The sequence below is a fragment of the Erythranthe guttata genome, chromosome 13 (genome assembly GCF_056151865.1).
Source record: "Erythranthe guttata isolate IM_541 chromosome 13, IM_541, whole genome shotgun sequence".
NCBI lineage: Eukaryota > Viridiplantae > Streptophyta > Magnoliopsida > Lamiales > Phrymaceae > Erythranthe > Erythranthe guttata.
The window spans coordinates 2,827,654-2,845,970 of record NC_142545.1 but is presented as its reverse complement, the minus strand read 5'-3'; the positions used below and the strand labels follow the sequence as shown (position 1 = coordinate 2,845,970).

The following is an 18,317-nucleotide window of genomic DNA, read 5'->3' as shown; positions in this document are numbered from 1 at the left end:
ATTGGAAAGTTTTTTAAAAGGTTAATTTCGATCCGTTCCATCCGACTTTCAACCTTAATTTTTTTCTGTTTGAAACTTAACTTCAATAAAATCGTAAACAAAGATGCATTCAATACGGACCAACATTTTTATTTAAGCAACTAAACAATAATCCTTGACGTTGTAAAAAAATAAAATATTTATTTTAAATATAATATATTAATCATATTATCCCAAGCTAAAATGTAAAAATAAATCAACTTATTGAATTTTTAAGCGCACCAACATGGCACGTTATAAATAGTAGTACGTCATCCAGCACAAGTGTAAAGTCCGCTGTACATATTTCGGCTGAGTTAGACCCGACGACCCGGTTAGTGTTGAGACCGAGTCAAGGGTCAATTTGACTCAAATTCCTTGCTTAAAAAAATGCATCTTATTAACTAATTTATTTAATTTATTATATCATAGAATATTATTTTTCATTTCTGAATTATTAATACGATAACAACATGATCTTAAGTGAAAATAGTTTGTATAGAGAAACACTAAGATTAGAGACGCGGGTGGAAAACCTGCACCAGGACGTGAACTGAAGGCAATTAAGAGTAACCACGAAGAAGACTCGGGTCCAAACAAGAGTAAGCATCCCCACTTCAATAGGTAAGAAGAGCTCGAATCAAGTCACGTTACTTTACACGTCCATCGTGGCCTGACAGGACAGGGGTCCCACCAGACTCATCCCTATGGCAGGTATAAATACAACTGTAGAAGTCAACGTAAACGGGAGAGAAGTTCCTTCTTTAAGAAATATTATATTCGGTTTAACATCCTTTGAGAGATATATCGTTTTCCACTTTACCTGATTAACTTGACTGTCGGCGTGTTAACATCCGAAAAACCTTCACTGACACTCCTTTTGAGCAGGTCCCCTAATTAGGCAGCTGGGCTCCTCTTTGAATGGGTTCTCTCTCACCTTCGCTTCTCATCATTCTCAAGGCCCATTTCGTATTATTATTATTATTATAATCATTATTATTAAGGCAATTTAGTATTCATCAAGTGGCGCCATCTGTGGGAATAGGTAACCTTGAAGCTATGAGCAGAGCCGGTCGGAGAGTTACGAAGTCGCAGAGGGGGGGGGGGGGGGGGGGTTAGATCACGAAACTCGTATGATCATGGACGAATCCACCAGGGGCAGATTCGACCGGCTATAAAGGCCCTCGCGCCAGTTCGAAGATCGGATAAACTCGAAGCGAGAGCAAAGGCACATGGCGTGTGTAGGGATGTCTCTCGTCCGGTTCAACTCCAATGACGAGCATGGGATATGTCTTTAAAATATCGCTAATCTCAAATCAAAATGACAAAATGGGCCACAAAAATACTTTCGAACATTGCCCTTAGGTCGTCTACGCCTTCCTTTAGGTTGTTAGATATGTATGAGATTCCGTGCTCCTTAGAACAAGGCAAGAATTTTGTTTTACTCCTTCTACGTCTCTTTAGTGACGAAAACTATAAATGCTCTCAATCGACATGCTAATTAAGCATGACGTATATAGAAAACGATATCAATTCAACGATTGGTCGATCATGTTGGATTTCACTTGATCGCTTGTTCATGATTAATATTAATCTTTGTTGGTCATCGTCAAGTAATAAGAGTACAAAAGCAACTCATTAAATGTTAAGGATCGAATCGTACGTGTCGTACTAGTATTCAAATTCTTATGTTATGTTATTTATTTAACACGTGTTTGTTTTCCGACAACAAAAATAAATAGTTTTGTTTCAACTCCGACGTGAAGTTAAAGTTACCTAACGTATTTTAAGTTACTCCTCTAAGCCAACTCCCGATCATCGATTTCACACTTAATATATAATTAAAAGACAAAATGAATTTATATCACGAGCTACTACAAACTTAGGCAACATTCCGAAAGCTTTCTAAATTTTTTTTCCCTCTTTCCATTTTCAAAATATGTGTTCGTTAAGAAAATAAATTCAATTATGGAGTTAAGATTTTAAAAAATCTTTATTTAATAAATTTATTAAAGTACCAATAAGCATATCTCTAATTTAAATTCTTCATTTAATATACCATTAATCCAACACTTATTTGATATTTCATACATAATTTCACTCCAATACAAAAAATCTCATCTCAATCCACAATTTAAAAAGCTACCAAGTACTAACTAACATTAACTTTTTCCCTTAAAAACAATTCCCAAAATACCCTCAACTCCAAGAACAAATTTGGAAATGTTCCCTACAAATGTTTGGGGCAAAGCGTAATTAACAAGCACCAGCTGTAATTTGAGCACAAAAAAACCTATCCAAAACTAGCTCATTAGCCCTCTGCTTCGGTGGCGCCTTCAGCGGCTCCACCACAAACTGTGGTGGTGCCGCCGCCAGCTGCAAGGGTTTCCCCTGCCACTTGGCCTGCATGTATTCGTGTTTCCGCCATGGAGCCAAGTACATTTTTTTCTCCTTCATGCATTTCTTAGAACAAGTGCACAGTATGTTCACGAGATCGGTCAGCCTTTCGGATTTAGCGACGAAAATTTCTGGTAATTTAGCGACCAACTTTTTGTACTCGTCGCTTGCTCTTGCCATTTCGAACTCGTCGCGAAAATTCAATTCAATTATTACTTTCTTCTCTCTTTTCTGCGACGACCCTGGTTTTCTCTCCGTAACTTCCAGATACGCGTGTTGCCCTGCAAACAAAACAAAAAATATATTAAAAAAAAAAAAAAAAAAAAAAATAGTGCGCGCGCGTGTGTTTGAGTGCGCGTGTGCGTACCTGCGGGAATTTTTGGTGATGATTTCCAGTTAGAATGGCAGACAACACAATCGAAACCTGAATTCCGAAGCTGCACGGAAACTTCTTTCATAATACAACTCCGGCAACGAACGGCAGCCATTCTCCGGCGGCAAGAGCAGCGGACGCCGTCGTCGGAATTCAACTTCCTTACGACATCCTTTGTAGCCCGTCTGATCCTAGACTCAAACAACGTTGTCCTGAACAAATGTTCCTGTAAGAAGATTAAAATAAAAAAAAAAGATTAAAAAAATAGTTTAGAAAATAAATAAATTAATTAATTAACCTGGAGAAGCTTGTCGTGAGAATCCCAAAAGGCAGCTTTCCGCTCGTCGCCGCCATTAGAGCTAGTTTTCTCTTCGTCGTCTTCTTCATCTTCCCAAGGAATTAAACCTGGAACTTGATAATATGACTGCGTGGGTTTCTCGTAATTATTCATACGGACCTCTATTTTTTTATTATTATTTTTTTCTTAGCTATGAAGCTAAATTCATTTTAGGGGGTGTTTAAATAGAATCATGCGGTTGGGCAATGTGGGCCCCACGGGTTGTCCACGTGGACGAACTAGCCGCTGCGTGCATGGCTGTCAATTGTATTGCTTACTCGGAGAAGTTAATGTTGGATGATTTGTTAGTGTGTTAATGTAATTGTGGATAAGTTTTTCCTTTTTTTTTCTTTTTTTTTTTTTGTTTCTTTTTTAAAGAGATTCAAAATGGTTTATCCGAATATTTGTAACTAGTGCTAATTAAGCATATTTCTGAATATTCTCCTCAACAAATTTTGTGATGCTTTTGTGTTTTGGAGAATTGTCCAGATACACTTAAACCTCTGTAAATTAATGCAGTCAGGACCAAGAAAATTCAATTAATTTAGCGAATTATTAAATTATCGAGTTAATAGTTTGACACGTTTTTACCGAGTTGGGACCGAAAGAAACTATTATTTAATTGAGGTTCTTATATGTTTCTTCTATAGTTTACGTTAGCGCACGCGCATGGATTAGTGTGAGCGCGCGACACAAAAAAAAAAAAAAAAAAAGACATGTCACGCTGGATATGTACCCAAAGCGCGCGAAACTGAATCTGCCAAATTTCGGGATTTGAGCATAATAAACTTCTTTTATAGCATCACTTGCCAAAAAAACTAAAACAAGATTCCTTTTCAAGAAAATAGACTCCAATTTTTTCCATAGGCCAAAAAATACCCAACTCAAGATGATTTACTATTTTACGTACATAAAACATTTGATTCGATAAGCTCGTTTATCGCCTTTTCACTTAAATAAGTGGAAAAAGCCCCCATCAAAACACAACAACAACAATCTCTCCTCCTAAATATTCCTCCTCTCCCAGACGAAAAGATCAAAACATTCTAAAATAGTGAAGATCAATCCTCACCCAAGAAAGAAATATATCTATACACATACGATAATTTACATAGCAACTATATATATAACGAGGAGGGGGGTGGGGGGGTACGGTGTGCTCTAGCCAATACTCTGATTGGAGAGATAGAGTTGATTAGCCGAGAAATGATGCAACTCTTGAGGGCGAACTCGACCACCTCCTCGAGTTTTGTCATGCCTTATTCTACGAGCTGCTTCTTGGATTCTTCGTTCGTGCTCTTTTAGCACCTGCTCTATATTATTTGAAGGCGCTATTAAAGGACCGGAAAAGTGGATCGTCCTCTCTTTTTGACTATGCGAATCCTGCCCACGTAAAAAAAAATTAAATTAAATTACTAAAAAAATGGTTTTAGATGGCTACGACGTCACGTGAATGGCCAATTAAGCAAGAAAATGAAGCAATAGTGCTATAAGGAAACATAAAGAAATATTCTATATCTCAAATTTCGTACTTATATTTTTCCAAAATAACGTTCTTTCTGCAAAAAAGGAAAATAAAATTGAACACTACTAATTCCTGATGACCACTTCTAATTACACCAATCTTGATTATAAAAATCTTTTACATGTTACGGAGTCAACTAACGAGGTGTTTGCAAAAGCTTTTTGAAAACTGATTATGAGCTTTTTTTTGGCTTATAATCAGTTTTAGAATCTTTGCAAAAACAACTTTTGCTTTTGCTTCTCCAAAAATAAGTCGTTTAAAGCACTTCTGCAAATAACTACCAATTATTTTTTTACACTCATACATACCCTTAATTTTTATCTGAATCTTTTTTGATGTTGATATTTAGACATTTCACAGCTAAGAATTAAAGTTGATTTGCAAACACCTACAACTTTTAAATTGACTACTTAAATTTGATGTTTTTATAGGATTTGCGAACACCTGCAACTTTTCTGTATAAACTTTTATTTTCAACTTTACTCGCAATCACCAACTTCTACTTATTCAAAAGCTTTTGCAAACACCACCTAAGACTTGAAGAACTTACACACAACACAAACGCAGCAGCTAGAAAAAAAAAAAAAAAGAGTACTTGAAAGGGAAAAAAAGAAAAAAAAAACTCACCATAACAGGTTCTTTCATGCTCATTCTTCCAATATCCGATTGTTGCGAGCCAGAATATAAGTGCATTTGGGGCCTTCTATTATCATTTCTTTTCATTCGATCCCCAAACGACTCTGAAAAATTAGCTACTTGATTTGTAGCTTCCAAACGAGAAGAAGGTAACTCGTCTCGGGATTGTATGGACGAAAAATCCCTTGATGCCACCAAACCTGATAGAGAAGACAAATTGTTTCTGTTGGAAATAATCGAAGTGTCCTCGTTTTTCCTTCCAAGAGGACCTGAGTGAGAAACTCTCTGTGGAGGGTTTTGCATTTGATCTTTGCTCGTTTCTCTCAAACCTTGTGTAGGTCTTTGTCGATCGAATGGAAAACCGGAAGCAGATTCCTCCTTGTGAGGGTTGAACAATTCGCTTTGCCCATGCCTCCTCTGAAACACAATTTTAAACCATTGGTGCATAACAGAGAACTGAACTCGATTTTTATTTATCTTTATTCAATGGCTTGATAGGAAATTTATGCGATGTAATTTCATTATTGGAAACAAATCAGAGGTTGAATCAACTGATGCAATGTATCTGAAACTATCTGGTAAACTAAAATTTTGAAAACTGCAATTCTACAAATTGAGTAGGAAAAAGATATGCCCCACCACATTTAATTGGTACTAGTGGGCCTTATGAAACAGACTAAGTTAGGGGGCAGCCGCCCCTTCAAATGTTTCTTTTAATAGGGTTTTTTTTTCAATTATATATTTTAGTGTATTTGCCCCCAAAAAAGTAAAATACCCACTTATAATGCATAGTTTCTAAGTTTGAGGAGCTAATTAAAAATTTCTTATTTATTGTTGCTTTTTCAAAATACCCCTAAAACAATTCGGATGCCCTAAGTTCATTATTTCCAAAATTGCAGCTCCCCCAATAAAAAGTCTTTGAAGGGAAGACTGAGTATTATTGACTTTTCAAAAGATAGACGGAATATCAACTCATTAAGGCAACAAGTGATAAATATCGTTGAATCGAATTACCTGCATTGACCTAACTAACTCAGCATTAGCATCGGGTGCTGGAGCAATCCGTGGTTCTTTCGATCTTATCAGACCATTTTCAAGTTTTTGCCTGTAAAAGTAGGTTTCAAGAAATGTAAGACTAAAATATGTGAAGCAAAATCCGGCTGTGAAACTATTTGAGTAACAAATTTGAAATTTTAGCAAATAAGAAACGAAAAAAAAATAGAGAAAACCAGAACACACCTTCGTGCTTCCTGTTCTCGATATTTTGCATCTATCTCTTTGCTTGGAGGATATTTCGGTAAACTTGATGGTTCACAAGCAAATGGTACTGTTGTGAAGAACTGTCGGAAAGAAAAAGATCAAAATTAAATATTGCTTAAAAATGAAATCAACGGGTCAACATCTTGTATGCGATATTTTAATATTGTTGGACAACTAGAACCACAAGAATGGCATAATTTCCAAATAATTTGGTTGAGATTGAGTACCATTAAACTATGCAATAAGCGCGCGTGCGCACACACACACACATATAAGGGAGGGAGGGGGGGGGGTGGTGGGGGGGGGGGGGCGAGAGAGAGAGAGAGAGAGAGAGAGAGAGAGAGAGAGAGAGAGAGAGAGATTACCTCACTGTTAAGAGCAGTAAAGGCAGTTCCTCGATTCGAAGGGTCCATAGAGAGTAAGGTCTCCATCAGCCCTAACGCAGCTTCCGGAAGATCCTTGAAGCTTTCAGCAATTCGCCTTCTATATGGCTGAATAGGCTTAAACTGTGTCGAATAAGGTAATTTCGATTTTCTCCAATAATCCTCCGATGGAGAACCGCAAAGCTTGAATATCTTATGCAACTGCTCAACCTACACAGCCCAAAAAACATCAATCCAGAAAATTACATAACAATGAATATAACCCATTGCTTATTTTATTTATTAATATTTTAATACCTCAGTTCGACCAGGCATTATGGGCTTGCCAGCATAGAGTTCTCCGAGTATACAGCCAGCGCTCCATAAGTCAACAGCAACTCCGTAATTTGTTGCACCAAGTAATAGTTCAGGTGGTCGATACCACAAAGTCACAACACGGCTCGTTAATTGAACTTTCTGTTGATTATCGTAATAACTGGCTAAGCCGAAATCTGCAATCTTTAAGATGCCGTGATTGTTGATTAACAGATTAGAGCCCTTCACATCTCTATGAAGGACACCATTACTGTGACAGTAGGCGAGTCCACTCAGCAGCTGATGCATATAACATTTCACCTAAAAGGAAAATAAGAGAGATAATATACTATTAAGCCTTGTTTGAGAATTAAGTTAGGACTGTATAGACAATATAATCAAGATTCTTTAAAATTTTAGGCATTTACGTTTTTCAAGGCCGTGCGTAAAAAAGGGCCCAGATTTTAAATCAGGCATATAAAGTGATCACATATTACATTATGAGGTACACTGTAGTCCTAGCCAATTCAATCAATATTATCAATCCATCGAAATTCCCAAACGAGGCCTTAGTTCATCCACCTAGGCCTTGTTTGGTTCTTAAGATAATCTAATTAAAATCTAATTTTATTATTGGATCATGGGAGGTCTGATAAATAAGCTCCCCCAAAGGCAAGATAGACCATTATAATGTAACATTTCCGGGTCGACCCGGAAAATTATTCGGTTGATCAAACATCAAACAAAGTCTAATGATTTAGTTAATCATGGCTAATCATGGAAAAAAGCTTCAACTACTCGATAATTTAACGGCTTTTTTCACTTTACAATCTCCCATTTGATTGTAAGTGGAGAATGAATCTCATAACCAAGAAAGAACTATGAAGAACAAAAGAAAGAAAGAAAAACCTGAGGTTCGGTGAATTTGACACCAGGGAGTGAAGCAAGTCCAGTGAGATCATGCTCCATATACTCGAAGACGAGATATAAACTAGGTGATGTTCTAGAAGTTACCAAGCCTTCCAGCTTAATAATATTCGGGTGATCAAGCCTTCGTAAAATTGAAATCTCCCTTGCCATAAATTTGACACTTTCAGGATCCATATTATCGAAACGTACTTTCTTCAGAGCAACAACTTTGTTGTTCGTGAGATCACGACCCTTGTACACGCTACTGTAAGTTCCTTGGCCAATCTGCAATAATAAAAAAAAAATATCATGGTTAAAACACTACCACAAGTCCTGAAATACACAAAATGTCTCGAGGAAAGGGGAGCTGAATGTCAATGGTCAATGTTGATACTTTCATTAGTCTCTATATGACTGTTTCACACAGATTATGATTCACAGAGTATGATTCACACCAACTGTTTGCTACCTATGATTGACGATGAAAATTCTACAATAAAGAGCCTTTCTTACGAACTGAATTTGTTTTCAAGAAAACGAGATATCAATTAAACCAAATCATAGATATTAATCCAACTATTTCGTTGATATGGTTTTCTGAAGAACTCGGAAAAAAAATACTAAACTCATTTTCATTGGGGGCCAAAAAAAAAAACCAACATAAGTCAAACTCGGTTAACAGATTATGACTTCCATGATCATGAAATTCAATTTCATTACCATACAACACAAGCTAAACAACAAATACCACAAACAATTTTGCAACGAATCCAACAATACCTTATCCAATTTTTCGAATGTATCGGCTTTTCGCGGGACCCATCCTCTGATAGCTTCACCGGCGACTGCAACCAGCCAAGAAGGCCATCCAGCAGCAACCTGCTCACCTTCAACAGCTCTGGGAATGTTCCCCATAACTGGAAAATTGACCATATCTGCAGAACTCCCTCGTTTCTTTTCGTAATAATCGGGCCTCCCCCTTAAAGAACCATTCATTTTCTTATCAACCAACCCAATTTTCATATCAACTTTCTCAAATCTCTCCTTGAGCGAAAAACTCTCATCCCTTTTCGACGAAATCGCTCGGGCCACTCGTAATTCAGATGTCTTCCTCATTAATTCTCTCTGCTTCGGGCTGTCACCGCTGTTTTTAACTGCTGAAGAGGGTTTCCCACACACACAACCCATAATTTTCCCCCAATTTAAAGTTCAAACCCCAGCAAATAATTACAAATTACACCCTCCCCTTTTTTTCTTCACTTTCACAGTACCATCTCTGGGTAATTAATTCATCTTACATCTCACGAAATTCATCAACATACTTGAAATCAATCCAAATAATTTAATCTACTACAATCATATAAAAAAAAACCTAAAATACCCAAAAAAATTCTTATCGAATTACTTCATGCAAACACACCATCCGTACCAAAATTCGCTGCAATTGCTGAAATCCTGAATCGGAACAGATGCGAATTGGCGATTCCTTGATCTTCAGAAGCAAAATTCCTCGAAGTCAGAAAAAATGACTTGGTCTGGAAGAAGAAAAAAAAAATCACAAAAGCTGTGCTTTTATTGACTGTTCAACACGGTTATACATACACATATACATATATATATATATATAAATTGAGGCGATATTATAGTATTATTACATGCATCAGTTTGCGTATGGATGGATATATATATGTAGAGAGAGAAAGAGAGATGAAAAAGGGGGTGCCGGCAGTTTCTCTCTCTAAAAGCAGTTGTGTGTGGGTGTAGTCAAGGACGATGACGGTGTTGGGATTCTCTCTCTGACTTCAAATTATTCTACTTTCTGTTAATATGTTTCTACCTTTTTTTGTTGCTAAATAAATATCTAACGGGTCGGTTTTTTTCTTTTCCTTTTCTTTTTTTTTTTTTTTTTTTTTTTGAATTTGCTAAAAACGGGTCGGGTTGAAATTAGTTTTTTCGAAATTAATTCAATTATTGGGTAAATTACAAACACCCCCGAGGTATGGTTAATTTACAAAACAAACTCCTCTTGTTTGGATAATTACATCTACCCCCTCAACTGTGATTTTTTCTTACATCTCCACCCTTATGGTGTCAAATTCAACATAATCATCTAGATTTCGTGGAATGTGGTCTAGTTTGTACTCGTTTTGTGTATAAATACAGTTTTTGATGCACCACAATCTGATATATACAAGCCTAAAAACACGTATTATGATCATCTTGCTTCAAAATGTAGAGCTCGAATGTGATAAAACGGGTACAAAAGTGATAATATTCCATATAATCTCGAAGATTCTATTAAATTTGAGGAGTTGAGGGAATGGTTTTAATTATCCAAACAAGAGGGGTGGTTTCATAATTTGATCATACCTCAGGAGTGTGGTTGTAATTTACCCTTCAATTATTTCGGAAGTGAAAAATTGAATCAAATTTTGTTCCGAAAAGATCCAAAATTGGAACCAAAAAACTTGTTTAAAAATTGGGAAATTTTCAAATTGAAATCGGAAGAATTTAGAAATCTGACTCCAATTTCCACCAATTGATTATTATATCTTACTATATGCGTGTGATGATTGATTTACTTAAAATCATTGATATGTATACTTGTGTGACTGTGTGAATTATCTTGTGAATTTTACCAGATAAAATTAAAAATAAAAATAAAAATAAAAGATAAAAATATCTTATGTATTTTGAAAATCAATAATTTGTGTATATATTTGTTATGATTGACTATTTTCAGCCAGATATTTGTGAGATTATGATTGTGCCAAATCATTTTCCATTCTTAAGTGGAATTGGAGGGAGAATCAGGTGCAACGGGTGTAATATTTTCAGGCTTAATTCCATTTTGTACCCTTGAAATATGATAATTTGGCACTTCGTACCCTTAAAAAGGAATAATATCACTTTGCACCCTCGAAACACAATAATGTATACAATGCACCATAATTGAATATTTAAACCTTAATAAGGATAATCTCATTTTTTCTTTTAGTTTTTTTTTCAGGGTGCATAATAATAAATTAAATTATTATATTATTTCAGCCCAAAATAATTCTAAGCGTACAAAATTCGAAAAAAAAGGGACAACCACCCCTGAGGTGTGGTCAAATTACGAAAATCCCCTCATGTTTGGGTAATTACAAACCCCCCTCAACTATAAATCTTCTTACACGTCCACCCTTGCGGTTTCAAATTTACTGGAAGCTTTGAGATTATATGGAATATTATCACTGTTGTATCCGTTTTATCCCATACGAGCTCTATATTTTGAAGCAAGATGATCATAAGATGTGTTTTTTGGGGTAATATATATCAAATTGTGGTGCATCAGAAACTGTATTTTTACACAAAACGAGTACAAACTAGAGCATATTCCACGGAATCTAGATGATTATGTTGAATTTGACACCATAAGGGTGGAAGTGTAAGAAGATTCATAGTTGAGGGAGTAGATGTAATTAACCAAACAAGAGGGGGTTTTCGTAGACCATACCTCAGGGAGATAGTTGTAATTTACCCAAAAAATAAAAATTACTGGAAAAAACAAAATCTCACTAAAATTTTCAATTGATGGATTTTTTTATTGTAATTAGTGAAAGTAGTCGGTAGAAATCTTTGAAACAAAATATAATTTTCAAATAATTTGATACCTAAATAGTTCAAAGATATATATTTTTTTTAATAGGGTGATAAAATGTATATTTATTTTTGCACTTTATAGTTTCAAAAGGATTGATGAATAAAAAAATTGATTTGACATTTGACATTCTAAAAAATACCACAAAATATCAAATTACTTTCATTAGCTTTAAAAATTTGTCAGGGGTGCATTATATATGAATTATGATTCATTGTGTTTCGAGGGTGCAAGGTGCTATAAAAAAATTAAGGGCACAAAGTGCCATAATGCTATATTTAAGGGTGCAAAATAGTATTAAGCCATATTTTCATAACCAATCTATTGACTGTTTTCTATTCTTGTAGTATCTCTCTACAGTCTATACCACTATTTTTCAATGTCAAATTGTTTGATGTAAAATATCTTAAATATCTTTCTATTATGTTTTGATATATATATATATATATATATATATATATATATATATATATATATATATATATATATATATATATATATATATATATATATATATATATATATATTATTTTTTTTATTGTATTTCAGTGGTGTTTGCCCAAGTTTTTACATACAGATTTTGAACGGGTTTTTTTTTTTTTATAATCTATTTTTAGGTGTTTGTAAAAAAAATTATTTATCAAACATCAACTTAAAAACATTAGATCAATTTTATTAATCATCTATCCAAAAATTGGAGAATAAAAAAAATTAAATAAAACATTTACAATGTAAGTACCATAAAAAAATTCAATTTTAACCGATTCAACCAATTTTCTACACGGTTCAATTGGATTTTACCTAAGTCAACTTATTTTCAATACTATTTAGTAGTACTTAATCATCTTTTTTACTTTAATTTTATGTTTTTTTTTATTGACAAGAAAACTCACAGCCACTTAAAACATATCATATAACTCTATCTTCAAACAGTGAAATGAGCTCGATCTAAAAAGTATTGGTAAGAGAATTCAAACTCAGGTCCAATAATAATTCGTGCTCGTTTACTTCTTCAATTAAAGTGCACAAGAACTCGAATCAAATGATATCATGCGTGTTCACCTAATTAAGTCACTCCTTGCGAAAATATTTTTGGTCTTCTTTGAGTCAAGTTATATTGTTATTGTACAAGTAGAAGTACAAGTTATTTTAGAATAAGAGATGTCTAATTTTGGCAATTACTTTGACCTTATTTGATTTCCTATATCAAATTATTATGAATCAGATGTGATCGGATTAATTTTCTACAAACTAACTAATATTTAGTTGGTAGATTATACGCTTCTCTACATTAGACCTTGCATTTAATTCTAAGATTCTCGTACGATACGTGAGTTTGTCTATAAAATATGTTATCAAATAACGACATTTAATTTTCGTAGCTGGTTTGAGTAAGTACGAATATTATCAACCAAATGTATTACTAGTCATTGTTATTTAGTTAATAGAACTTAACAATAGTACTAATAGTACGAGAACTTAATAGATGCCCTGCAAAGAGTGGCCTAGTTGGTGGAATAAGAAAGTGCGTGATATTAAATAACCTGAGTTCGAAACATCTTATAAATTCTTAGTTCGCCTTCTCAATTCTAATTTTATGAAATAGTTCCATTTTAAGAATATATGAAAATACGATTTTATTTTTGTTAGATTTTTATCTCAAAAAATAATTCCGTTTCTGTTTCTTACTTTTTTTGGAAATTATATTTATAAAGCTAATATTATTATATATTTATGCTATATTATGATTATTCAATGTAAAGATTGAAACATAATTTTCAAATTTCATAAGGAGAAGAAAACATTGTGCAAAAAAATCAAACATTTAGATGTCCAAAACAAAATATCTTACATAAGAAGTTAACTTACATAACATGAATAATTTTCTAAAATAAAATTACTATAGAAGAAACTATTCACATGAACTATGTACGTCACCACTAATGAAAAAAATATTTTAATATCAAAAAAATTATGACTAATTTCACTAAATAATAATTAGTTTCCACACTATTAACTTTTTTTATACATAAAAATTAATCACACAAAGTCAACGCTCAAAAGTTGACCAAGTTTCACAGGAGACTTGGAAAATACAAGGATTAGATACAAGGACACCACCAGGACGAATTATCTTATATATTTGGTGGATAATAAATACTTTTACTAAGTCTAAAAGTCTAAACCTACTACCCATGACTCCATGGTTTTCCTTAATTTAATATTTTTTTTATTTTAAACAATATATTTTAAATTAAATTATTTGACATTTTTTTATGTTATATTATGTCGTGGATTTTAAATTCATCTCATTTGGTGTGATATAAAACCTATGTAGCATGGACACGGGAAAACGGCATTCTAAAAAATGGGGGATACGAGAATTTGGGGGAAATATGTAAATATTAAAAAAATATAGGGGTACATTTATAAATATGTTATATAAATATACATAAATTTTTATTTATATATAGATTCTTTTTATATATTTCCATACAAATATATTCAAAAGTATCACTATTAATTTGCAATTGATCATTAAATCATGTAAATAATTAGGGAAGCAACAAGAATATTTGAAAATTTGCTATTCAAACATGTTTCTAACTTTTCGGATATTACAAAATGGCCCATAAAGTGTTCGATAGATGTTCCCGAGTGTGGGACACGAAACATGTGCAAAATGCGAATACATTAACAATTTGAAATTTCCGTGCTACATAGTAAAAAACAGTTATTCGATCAAATTGTCTGATCGATATCAAATTCTTCAACTCAAGTACACGCGGTGAGTTTTCGTTCTTACTTCTTAGGATTACTTGGAAATTTCTTTAGGTTTAATGTTCTAAGAAGCTCGAACTTAATCAAAGTCCTGTAATATTTCTATATATAATTAGACCGTTACTGTAAAAAAAATTAAAAAATACATGAACTACAATACAAATTAATAAATATTATTTAATTTCTCAAATTGAACTTCTCTCTACATATACTTCCTAACATTTTAGAAGTGATTTGTTGAGTGCCATATAAAATTATTTCTATTCAAAATAAAAAGAATTATTATTTCATTTCTCGAATATTCTCTGAAAAATACATTTATAACAAAAACAAAATAAATACTTATTCAAGAAGTAGTTCTAAACATAGCCTAGATTATGCTTCGAGTTCTATATGTAAGGTGATGTTGCTTATAAACTAATCACAAAGCTTAAATAGATATAGAATGTAAGGTGTTGGAATATTTTCATATGCGAGTGCACGTATCGTAAAAAATAGTAACAGTGGATTCAGATTCACTCAGATGAGTCGGATGTCAGACCCTTATGCAATAGATAAATTATCTAATCCGTACCAATTATTTCACAGTTACGATCTTATCCAATAAACCAGAGTTGATTGGTTGTTCTTAAAAGGATAATTAATTGAACATCTAAATTATCCAAATAAAAAGTACCTAGGATTTCATATTTTCGGTAATCGTAATTTGTTCACACAAAATTCACCAATCGTGCAAATTACGGTTCATGATTATTAACTTGAAACAATAATTTAATAATGATCCCCTTCTGCGTGTATTATAAATCAAATCTCATGATCAAAATCAAATTACAATACTTCTATGCAATTCAATTAGGATCAAAACATTAATTAAAATCCATGCTTCAATAATGGTTAACTACACATATGACATTCAAACGCCAACAACACATTTATTCGGTGAAATTGATCGAGAGGTTCTTCCACTAACAGTGTAATTATCAAAACGACCTTCCAAGTTCAATTCAATAATCACATATAAAGACCATAAATTAACTATTATTTTAAACTTCAAGGAACCAAGTAGACGAAATAATTAGGAAAAATTGCATAATATCAGGAAAAAAACGGGTTCACAATACACACATAGGTTTTCAATAAAATTCCAAATTAAAAGTTTATCTACTTATGTGTTTGAGGTAGTTGAAGGGATAAAATAGTTCGTTAACCAACAAAACAACTAGCAAACACTAAGTAACACGAAGGTGTGGCCCACGATTGTCTTACAACGCTCAAGTCAGAAAACAGTAGCCAAATATAGAGGCTAAAGCTCAATTAATCGAAAAATAGCCAATAACCTCTCTCTCTCTCACACACGATATATATATATATATATATATATATATATATATATATATATATATATATATATATATATATATATATATATATATATATATATATTCCTTGGCATAAAAAGACAATTCAAAGAGTGTGGGGTAGTAGGGGATTGATAGTTCAATGGCATAAATTTGAAGATAGAATTGAACTTATTTCAAACTTTATATATTTTCAGAAAAATTGAATTATTTGCTGGCGGACATGTGCTAACTCTATGGATAAAACAAGACCACATTGCTAAAACTCCGGCCTCTCTTATTGATGTGACGTGGCTTTCCTCACATATTAAATATTTTTATTTTTAATAATTATCTAAAAAAAAAATCATTTTTCTCTTTTTAGAAAAGAATTATCAACATTTACTTTTTTGTTATTACTCACACTTCATACATGAATAGTAACACTGCAATTGTTCTTTCTGAGAAATTCATGTTTGTGTTCGTTATTATTACATGTGCAGTACGACCTCGCTTAGTCGCTTGCATAATATGTTTTATCGGTTCCGACTCGATGTAAGCGTAATACACTATTCGTTCGATAATTTAATATTTTAATAGAATTCTGCTGGTTCTGATTGTATTAAGTTATAGAGATTTAATAGGAGAATTGCATTATTCGTCCATATCATGTTTCATTCCATTCCACTTGTGGTCACCGTTATTCCAAAGTGAACAAAATACATCTCGAAAGTTCAATTTTAAACAAATTTGGTTCCCTCCGTCGCATGAGCGTTGGATGCTAACAGAAAAAACTATTTTGGGGCTAAAATTGAAATTTAATATTGTTTTGGGGCTAAAAACAATTAAAAATTTAGAGTACTAATTATAATCAATTTTTTTTATAATATTAAGTATAAATAAATAATAAATTGAATAATATTTAATTTTCACAAACAAAAGTGCAAAAAATATATATTAAAATATAAATATATTAAAAAAGTTAGAATTAGTACTTTAAAATTTTTAATTGTTTTTTAGCCCCAAAACAATATTAAATTCCAATTTTAGCCCAAAATAGTGTTTTCTGTTGGCATCTAACGCTCATGTGACCGAGGGGACCAAATGTGTTTAAAATTGGACTTTTGATTTGTAGTTTGCTCACTTCAAAACAACAGGGACCAAAAGTGAAATCGAGTGAAAAATGAGAGGTGAAAAATATAATTCTCCCCGATTTAACTGTAGTAACATATTTGAAGAAAAAAAGTATATCAATTATTCTATATGCATTGGTTACATATAGCTGTCAACTTACCTCTCAAGCTTGAGCTATCTAGCTGATTAATTCATTAATTGATCCAACTTCTCCTTGTTGACTTATTTTCCTTATTTAATACAACATTTTCAAAACGAAAAAAAGACGAAAATTTATGATCGAGTACAAATTATGAATTCTAATAAATAGCATTTAAAGAAAAGAAAAAAAAAATTAAAAAAACTGGTCGATTTAACAAATCTGTAGAGGCAAGAACTCGGTTCTTTGTCCTAAAGACATTATTGTCCTGCACTGGTGCTCACGGTTTTGTAGCAATTGCCTCCTAAGATAGAACGACCTTATTTCGATATTATAGAACAAAAAATCTGCAAACACTCGAATGTGTTTTCGAACTCTTGATAAGAATACGGAAGAAAATCCATAGAGAATATTTCCGGGCTAAAGAAGAACTCCAACGAACAATTATGAAATTGTGTGAAAATCGAAAAAGTCAAATAGTGGACGTAGGATATATTTCTAGATTCTCAATAGTTTTAATCACAATTCTTTTGAAAATAATTTATTAATTTGTCATTCATCAACAAATAATTTTAAAAAAAATAATTTTAATCCACTTAAATATGTAACTCAAAATTTTCCGGTAATAAAGGACAAAATTGTTATAAAAAATTATTTTTTGCCTTAAAATTCTAACAAAACAAACAATTAAAAAAAGAGAATATTATTTATGACTTATTAGTCAGACGTTTGAAAAGAAAAGGAGGGAGCTAGTACAAATTTCTTTATTGGAGTTTGTTGTTTACCTCATTACACCATTTAGATCATCTTTAATTATGCCTCTAAAATGGACTTTCATTGGTTCAGATATTAATTTAATATCTAAATCTCTAGAAACTAATATATATATATATATATATATATATATATATATATATATATATATATATATATATATATATATATAATCTATTGAAAAGACAATTTCAAATCAATTTATCCTTGTTGGAGTTTATAGGCATGATAAAATAAAGAAAATATTATAGCTTTGAAAAGATCAAGCCCAATAGTCTAAAAAAAGAAAATACCAGCCAAGCTGCAATATATATAATAACAGCAAGGGTAAATTACAAAACCACCCCTGAACTTAGACGAAATCATAAAAACACCCC

The 18,317-nt window shown here is 32.6% G+C and overlaps 2 protein-coding genes across 2 annotated transcripts; both read right to left on the bottom strand.

The window, feature by feature from the left end:
* Nucleotides 1-2,051: 2,051 nt before the first annotated feature.
* Nucleotides 2,052-3,280, bottom strand: LOC105972018 (uncharacterized). Its single transcript, XM_088811933.1, has 3 exons — nucleotides 3,087-3,280; nucleotides 2,783-3,014; nucleotides 2,052-2,696 (listed from the first exon to the last, which is right to left on the bottom strand). The coding sequence occupies exons 1-3, from the start codon at nucleotides 3,237-3,239 to the stop codon at nucleotides 2,275-2,277; spliced, it is 807 nt and encodes a 268-aa protein (XP_088668059.1). The 5' UTR covers nucleotides 3,240-3,280; the 3' UTR covers nucleotides 2,052-2,274.
* Nucleotides 3,281-3,898: 618 nt separating this feature from the next.
* On the bottom strand, nucleotides 3,899-9,961 carry LOC105972067 (putative serine/threonine-protein kinase At1g54610). Its single transcript, XM_012997000.2, has 8 exons — nucleotides 8,913-9,961; nucleotides 8,133-8,417; nucleotides 7,227-7,544; nucleotides 6,912-7,139; nucleotides 6,526-6,626; nucleotides 6,301-6,391; nucleotides 5,278-5,703; nucleotides 3,899-4,508 (listed from the first exon to the last, which is right to left on the bottom strand). Exons 1-8 carry the CDS (start codon nucleotides 9,318-9,320, stop codon nucleotides 4,287-4,289), a joined length of 2,079 nt encoding a protein of 692 aa, XP_012852454.2. The 5' UTR covers nucleotides 9,321-9,961; the 3' UTR covers nucleotides 3,899-4,286.
* Nucleotides 9,962-18,317: the final 8,356 nt, after the last annotated feature.